Source organism: Entelurus aequoreus, linkage group LG08, assembly GCF_033978785.1.
Source record: "Entelurus aequoreus isolate RoL-2023_Sb linkage group LG08, RoL_Eaeq_v1.1, whole genome shotgun sequence".
NCBI lineage: Eukaryota > Metazoa > Chordata > Actinopteri > Syngnathiformes > Syngnathidae > Entelurus > Entelurus aequoreus.
Window position 1 is genome coordinate 14,256,402 of NC_084738.1, and position 8,823 is coordinate 14,265,224.

Sequence of the window (8,823 nt, forward strand, 5' to 3'; positions counted from 1 at the left end):
TTTTTTTTTAGAACAGGCCCGCGGGCGACTCATCTGGTCCTTACGGGCGACCTGCTGCCCGCGGGCACCGCGTTGGTGACCCCTGTCCTATGGCATATGGCTCAAAGCCACAAGAGGACGACATAATTGCATTGTATCTGTGGATTGCTATGATATACTGCAACGCTTTAGACAACAACATAGTGCTTGTTCAATTTATTTACCAAATAATTGTGCTCTGATGTCGCCGCTTTTTCAGGGTTTCATATAATGTACATGTAGCTTCAATTGTTCTCTGCCTGGAGGGTGATTTCCACTCACAATGAACACCTGGCTGCCTTGTGAACTGTCAAATACGCCCGCTAAAATCTCAACTTAAAGTAGTGGTTCATAAATGATCATGCTGCTTTGTAGTTTGTTTGCAGGGTGGAAGCCTGGCTCCTCCCTCCCCATTCTCCTCTTGCTTCGCTCTTATCCTCTCCCTCCTTCCTCCCTTCGTCCCACCCTCCCTGGGGTGTGTCTGTGCCTCTCCTCTCCATGCAGTGTGTGTGTGTGCATGAATGTGTGTGTGCTGCTGTTGCTGCCGCCTCCCTCCCTCTGCCTCCCATCTGCATCTGCTGCAGAGCTTAGCCAACAAGCATCTCTACGCAGTCTGGCTTCTCGCTTTTTTGTCCGCGCACGCCACCATGGAGACAGGACAATCAGCGGGCGTCACTTTGGGAGTCTTGAGGACTGGGAATGGGATGCACGGAGACACATCACTGGACTGAGCCAACCGTCTCCAGAAACAGCCGCCACATAATTTTTTCCCCCCATCCATCCATCCATCCCCTCTTCTTCCTCCTCTTCATCTCCTATTCTGCTGCTTGCGCCACTGTGGGAATGCAGCGGAGGTAAACCAGCCATTAAGGTTTCCACCAGCCTCCTTGCACCACCAGGAGCGGATCTCTTTGCAGGCGGACACCAATAAACCCCAGAGGGGACGAGGGTGTCTCTCGCAGGAAAGTGGGGCCGGGTGGTGCTTGGATGGCATCAACTTCAGCAAATACTGGATTACTTAAAAACAGGAAAGCTGGCAGACGTGGCTGAGCAAGGGAACTTGAACTAAAAGGAAAGACTTTCTATTTTTACGCCATGGATTTACAGCGCTGATCTCCATCACCTTGCAAAGGATCGATACTCACCATTTTTTTAAACAAGGGAGTGAAGCACCATTGGATTTATCATCTTTGAGAAAACCTCCCCCACCCTCACCTGTGCATACCTTGTGAGCGTATGTGTGTGTGTTCTTGTGCATGTGTGTGTGTGTTTGGTTTCTTGTCCGCCAGAGGGAGTGTGTGTCGCTTGTGTCTGCATGTTCCAGCGGTAAAATATTTGTTACATGAGCGATGTGCTAGAGTAGCGGTGAGTGCATGTATGTGAGTGTCTTAATTTATATTTATATTAATACATATATACATTGGTATACTGTATATAAAACAAGCTTGCTGTGTATGTAAGATGTGCTGCCTCGCTTTTCTGCCATCCATTTCTCTAGTCTTTGGGCAACCTGTTTGACCTCCAAAGCTCCCTGCGAGACCAAAAAGCACAATGAGTGAGCACTCGGGTGCAAGCACTCTAGCGGCCATGACTCTGGAGGAGCCCGGTGCTGAGCAGGCGTCCCCCAGAGCTCCGGGCCCCCTCCGCTGTGGCCCCTGCGCTGTGTGGCCTCGCCAGCAGACCTGGCTGTGTGCCGTGCCCTTAGTAATGGGCTTTGTGGGCTTGGGACTTAGTCTCATGTTGCTGAAATGGATTGTGGTGGGATCCGTCCAAGACTATGTCCCAACAGACCTGGTGGATCCCAAAGGTAGCATGGGGCAGGACCCTATATTCCTCTCAAAACCCAGTGCCATGCCCAAGGGGCCAGACATCTCTACTGCCACCACGTCTGCCGCCTCCACCAGTGCAATGGTGTCCACGACAACGCCGCTAGCTGCTGACGGGACTGCCCCGGCGCCAAGAACTCGATTTGGGCCACCGGTGAACCACTCGGCCAATGGCAGTGCCGCTGGTGCTGGCGACGGCAACCAAGCCCCGCACCTACATAACCGCGTGGGCACGCGCGTTGGCGGTACTGCGGTTGTCACGTCCACCACCCGCTACCCCCGCATCACCCCACCGCCAAGCGGTAAAGAAGTGACCCCTCGCAGCACAGTCAGGAAAGTAAGTGGCCGCAATGGCCATTCGAAGCCAGCGCAGACCACCACTGGGGCCTCCACAACCTCCAGCACTACCACCACCACTGTGAGGATAACCACTAAGCTGCAGCCGACCACCTCACAGCCAGCCGCCCACCCCGTAAAGCCCACATCTCGTTGGACTCATGGACGTCAAGGAAAGGGCCCTGCGACGAGGCCTCACCACCGTTTCCGAACTCGTAAGTCATGTTTAATTGTTATCTCCAACCCCACAGAAGAGCTTTGGGCATATGTGGGAGGGAGCTAGTAATGAAAGACGTCACTTTGGCGACTAATAATCACATGAGCACTCTTGGATTAAATATGACTCACAGTCTGAGGATGTAAATCACTGCCTTTATTAACCTCCTGGGAAGTGGATACTCAACAGATTAACATTAATTGTATTCATTACCCCAAACTGATATCAGGGGATATCCTCTGTGTTTTCACCCCTTCTAGTCTTTATCTTGCACTTATGCATTAATCCGATACAGATCTTACCTCCTAAGGATTTTCTCTTCTCCCTTGCAAGCAGTAGAACCTGTTTTGTCCAAAGCTTTGTGACACGTGCTACTGCCAGCCTGTTTTGTGTTGGGAAAACAATGCCTGGGGTCGGAACCAAGGGGGAAAGGAGAGCTCTCACCTCCTGTCTAGAGGAATCAGATGTAGCAAGGCAGTACAGCCTGTTTAGACGAGAGGATAAGTGAGCCGAGTGCTGCAGCTTTACTGTAGCTACTGAGAGGGAGGGAAGTAGAAGGCTCAGGGTGGTTTGGGAGGGAGGATGGGGTGTATGGATGAGATTATGGTTACATAGTATGATTGGGTAGGAAATGAGGAAAGCAAGGAACAACGGTTTGAAGAGCGTGCAGAAGAAAGTACAGTAAAAGGTGGCATATTGTCGGAGCCAAATGAGGGAAAGGCTTGAGGGTTTCTGTAAAGTGAGGGAGCATAATGCAAAGACTTGCAGGTTTCTGATTGTAAGGCGATTAGGAGGTAGACAAGTTTTTCCACAGTTTTCAGCTTTTTAGTTCCAAAAATATTACCGTGGAGCCACTGCATTTCCAGTGTTTGCCTTTGCCTGCTTATAAGCTACATTAGTGGCATCGATAGCACAGGCGATCAAATGATACTTTTTCCTACCACTGCAACGTTTCCTATATAGGCAGCTGCAGCGTAACCTAATCGTGTCCATAACAGTGAGTAGTCTCATGCATTGTGGGCTGGAGAGTGTGCTAACAGTAACCCTCAAAGTGATCTGCATGGTGTCCCATGTAGTGAGCTGCATAGTGAACAGATTAGTTTGGTTTGGTTAAAGTTCACTTCAAACATGCATACAGTTACAATATGACACATCACATATTTCCAGTTTCTCATTATAACACCTCCGAAAAGGAGTAAGAAGAAGCATATCTTATTTAATCCTACCTCTTTTCCAATTCATAGAAATTACTAACACATTTGTTCTCTTCCTGTTCCCCAGAAATAATACAGTTCTCAACAAACATTTTAACAAGTTGTAATTCACATACATGTGGGGGATTGTGTCTTTCTTGGTGTACTGCACTGTGGACTGGATGTTGTATTACAGCACATGAAGCCTTTGTTTACTATTTTGCAACCTTAGATGAAATAATTTTTCCACAAATTTCCTTGTCACTTTTTGCTAGGCAGATTTTCATAGGGCCAATATGCCTTACATACCAAAAGCCTGAACAGAGACATGAAGTGAGACAACACACTAAGGACATTAAACAATAAAACCTACACTTAAACAGTAACTATTATGAGTTCATGTTTACCCATCATTTTTAACCAGGTCCCAACAATATTATATACTGTACTGCAATTGCAGTAAACATCATCATCACAATTACATACTCTTCCAGGCCAGCAAGTGACAGTAGGTGGTGAAACAATAACCTGATGATGGATAAACATTTAAGAAATGCTGACTTTGGGTACAAACAAATTGGGCGGCTTCCTGTATTTGTGGTTTTGTTTATTGTATTAAGGCTACCTTGAGTAATTTAGGTAGTGTTTCCATTTTGTATCTTCTAAAAACACATACAGTGACTTGAAAATGTAAAATAATACAAGGGAAGTTGCTTGTAATAATATTTCTTATGATTTTGTTATTGTTCTATGGTGTACATGTAAGTATCTTAAAAACTGAACGGCCATGTCGTGTTCATCCATCCTATTCGTCATTGAAAACAGAACACAGTGAAGAGGCTAATGTCAATTTCTCAATAATTCAAGAACACGCTTATCGGAACAATACCCCACAAACTGCCATAGCCAAAATTCTTGCCGTCTTCTTTTTAAAGCTCCTGTGTGAAATAATTACAGTAGGTTAAGAAAATGTTACCCCCTGTTGCACAAAATTCTTTAAAGGGGAACTACACTTTTTGGGGAATTTTGCTTATCGTTCACAATTATTATTCTAACTTGTAAATAAAAATCCGCTTACAGCGGAGCCAATGGGAGGTCCTCTAATCCGCCCCAAAAAGCCAATAAAAAAACATCCAAAAAGCGCCAACAATACTCCATTTACATTTCGTGACTTAAATATAATTCCAAGTATTAGTGTTATTGTTATAATAATTGCTAACGCTGACAAACTATTTATAGCGGCGCCGTGATTACTAGTTTGTGTGCGTATGTTTACATCATCAAGTTGTCAGCGGCTTTCTCACTTCCCTGCTCGTGTAAGTTTATTGTAGCTCATAAATCATGCCTCTCACCTGGACAGTAGAAGGATGAGGATGTAATCCGACATGCTGTTCCGACTATATGGATGCCAATATAGACCCGGAAATTGTGAGAACAACACGAAAAGACGCTTGGTTACACCCACCTTTTCTTCGCAAGGATTATGAGTAATTTTTCATCTAAATTGGACTGTAACAAGATTCTATCAGTCATCATCCTTATGACAGCAGACTTTTTACAGTCAGTAATGTTTTATTATGTTTGTGGGCTCTCATGAAGTTTGCAGTGAGTTTTAATCAGTGATGTAGTTGGAAAAAAAGTAAACGTGATGCATTTTTTAAATTAATGCAAATGTGACTGTTACTTCATTACATATATACATACATAATGTATATACAACTTTAATGGAGGTGTTTGGATGTTTTAAGTGCTCCCAACAGGTATAAAAGAAAGGGCATTTCTATCATCCTCCAAAACCGCAATAAAAGTTCACCTCCAGGCAGCTACAACCCTAAACTAACACCCTCCCCGGATTGCTAATAATCAAATGTAAACAATCAAATGCAGATACTTTTTCTTATGCCTTCTGATCTCTCTCTCTCTCTCTCTCTCTCTCTCTCTCTCTCTCTCTCTCTCTCTCTCTCTCTCTCTCTCTCTCTCTCTTCTCTCTCTCTCTCTCTCTCTATGTCCACTACTTGCTGTCCATATCCTACCCCCCCACCCCCCCCACAACCCTGATTGTAAATAATGTAAATAATTCAATGTGATTATCTTGTGTGATGACTGTATTATGATGATAGTATATATTTGTATCTGAATCAATTTAAGTAGACCCCGACTTAAACAAGTTGAAAAACTTATTCAGGTGTTACCATTTAGTGGTCAATTGTACGGAATATGTACTTCACTGTGCAACCTACTAATAAAAGTCTTAATCAATCAATCAATCTACTGGTCACACTTATCATTACACAATGTACCACAATCAGAATAAGCACAACCACAATTAATACATAAGGCGAACCAGGTTACAAGGCGCACTGTCGATTTTGGAGAAAATGAAATAATTTAAAAGGAGCCATATGTAGTAATGTGGCCAGAAATTGTACTGCAATCACGGTCACAATTCTGTAGTCCGCTCCCACTCTCTATGACTGAGGTTGCCAGATACGCAGCCGAATCCGAATCTTACTACCAAGAACTTCAGATGGCAATCGATGAGTCCTACGCTGTAGGTTTCTCTTGGTTATGCTTCTTGCATGATGGTTTATTAAGTAATTATGCCACATTTAATAATGTCGATAAGCCAAATGTATTATTTAAATTACGCAGCAATATTTTAGTCGGGTGTCGGGACAGATTGTTGGCATTACCCTGCTAAAATGTCTAGTTTGACCACACGGACCACCACTGAAATAATTATATATAATAATATATACAGTATTTTTCGGACTATAAGGCGCACCTAAAATCCTCTCATTTGCTTACAAATCGTTAGTACGCCTTATAACCCAGTGTGCCTAATGTACGGAATAATTCTAGATGTGCTTACTGACCTAGAAGCTATATTATTTGGTAATGGTGTAATGATAAGTGTAACCAGTAGATGGCAGTCACACATAAGAGATAAGTGTAAACTGCAAGATGACGCTAGTAAACGACAGCAAAACTTTAAATGTTCCATTGATAATATAGAACATTACACACGGCGCTCAAAAATCTGTCAAAATGTTTTAGTACGACTTTGGTAAGCTATGAAGCCGCACCGCTTGATGGATTGTCGGAGCAATACGGCTACTGTACTCCGACGTACTCTGCTTCAACATACGAGTATTGTTATGGTGTGTGTATAAGGACCGCAAAATGACACCTATTAGCAGACATATGTGGCGTTTGGTTTCGCAATATTATGCAAAACCAACTTTTCTTACCTTCTGGTACCTGCTGATGTGATTTGGGATATGAATACGTCTTGAAAATTTGCGCCTGACACCTAGTCGATAAGCTTCTTCTTTTTCTCCATCCTCTTGTTGTCGGGCATTATCCTCCACTGTTGCCATTTCTAATATAAAGTAGCATAAAGTTCTAACTCATATTTTTCATTAGACTCGCTATGGAAGCGCTAAAACATACCAGTGTAGTGACTTTACATAATTCACCCACGGAACTTTAGTTATTAGAGAGTTCCGGTCGGACGGTTTTTCACAGGACACAATTCCGGCGTTGTTATTGCACCAGTGAGCCACGGATGAGGAGATGCTGCTCTGTTATTGATTTAAGTAAAGTCTGAATGTCATTAAAACAGTTAGCTCCATCTTTTGACACTTCTTCCACTCCCGTCCTTGCACGCTACACCGCTACAACAAAGATGACGGGGAGAAGACGCTGCCGAAGGTGAGCCACGTAAATAAGACCGCCCACAAAATGGTCCATCCTGAAGCGACTGTCAGAAAGCGACTTGAAGATGGTCTGTGAAACATAATCTATGCAACATTTTGACCAAAGAACCACCATTACATGTTATGTAGACCACAAGGAAGTGTTTTACATTTACAATAATGATAATCATAATATGGCCCATTTAATGCACCCTATAATCCGGTGTGCCTTTTTTATGAAAATAGACCTGAATAGACCCACTAATCAGCAGTGCGCCTTGTAATCCGGTGCGCCCTAAGGTCCGAAAAATATGGTAATACGTTATATATCGCATTGGCCTATTTTGATGGCAAGCCAAGGCCAACAGTAAAATTTCGTTCAGCATAACTCCATGTTGAATCCCACCTAACGCACTGCATTCTCTTCCATGTACGCACATCACCATCCTTCAGTGCACAGTGCAATTCTGTGAGCCAACCCACGTTACACAAAAACCACGTTTCGCATAAATCATATCAGTGTTTCCCATAAACTTCCAAGATACCTGTGGCGGTGGGGGCGTGGCTATGGGCGTGGTCACCATGACATCATCGAGTAATTTGCATCATTTACTACAATGATAGGATTTTCTCTCAAAAGGCTAAAAAAATGTATACTTACTAATTAATAATAACAGTTTTGTTTTAAACGTCCGTCCATCCATCCATCCATCCATTTTACAATATAATTACAACACTTTATGTACATATTTATATACAGATTTGAACAATATGTTATTCACTGAAATATATTTATTAATTGTGGTTCTTACAAAAAATATATCTTATAAAATATAAAAGCTAAAATGTCTCTTAAAGCTCTGCCCCTTTAATTAGTACATACTAAATAATTTAACTTTAGCCTACTACTACAACCATATTATTTACCAGCAACATAAAGTGAAACAGAGGCAGAGGTGTCCTGCCACAGTCAGTAACAAATAAACAGAAAACAGCAGTGGTCAAATACAAATAAGGCAACAAGAGAAGTATCCTACACTTCTCTTTTGTAAAGTAAATCTGAACAGCCTATATGGACATCAACGATATGATTTTCCTGAAAAGCTGTACAGGACACACACACAAAAAAAATAAAAACATATTTTTATTTATTTGTGGCGGACGTAATTCTTTCGTGGAGGGCCGCCACAAATAAATGAATGTGTGGGAAACACTGCATATAGACTACTACCATGTCACTACACAAAGTAGAAAATCATTACATGTAATGCATTATATTGTGCCAAGCAAATACCATCCAATATGTGTTTGATGCACATACGGTACCAGAAACCGCAATTAGCCGTGCTACTGTTGGAACACATTTCTTCAGCGTGTCAGCATATTGAGAACGAAACAGACACTGACACTACCCATATCCACATGGGTTGTTTTTTTTGTTGAAAATATATTTGGCCCTGTCAGTTGGATGACACATCAACATACAGGCTAACAGGCATATATATCCCCCGTTAGCCTGTATGTCGATGTGTCAT

At 42.8% G+C, this 8,823-nt stretch overlaps 1 protein-coding gene across 2 annotated transcripts in view; it reads left to right on the forward strand.

Annotated features, from left to right (window-relative positions):
• Positions 1-609: 609 nt before the first annotated feature.
• nrg3b (neuregulin 3b) overlaps positions 610-8,823 on the forward strand; it is a 614,555-nt gene continuing 606,341 nt past the window's right edge. For both annotated transcript variants that reach the window (XM_062055657.1, XM_062055656.1), the window contains exon 1: positions 610-2,395. In XM_062055657.1, coding sequence (XP_061911641.1) covers positions 1,570-2,395 — 826 coding nt within the window. In that variant the 5' untranslated portion in view covers positions 610-1,569. The remainder of the gene's footprint in view (positions 2,396-8,823) is intronic.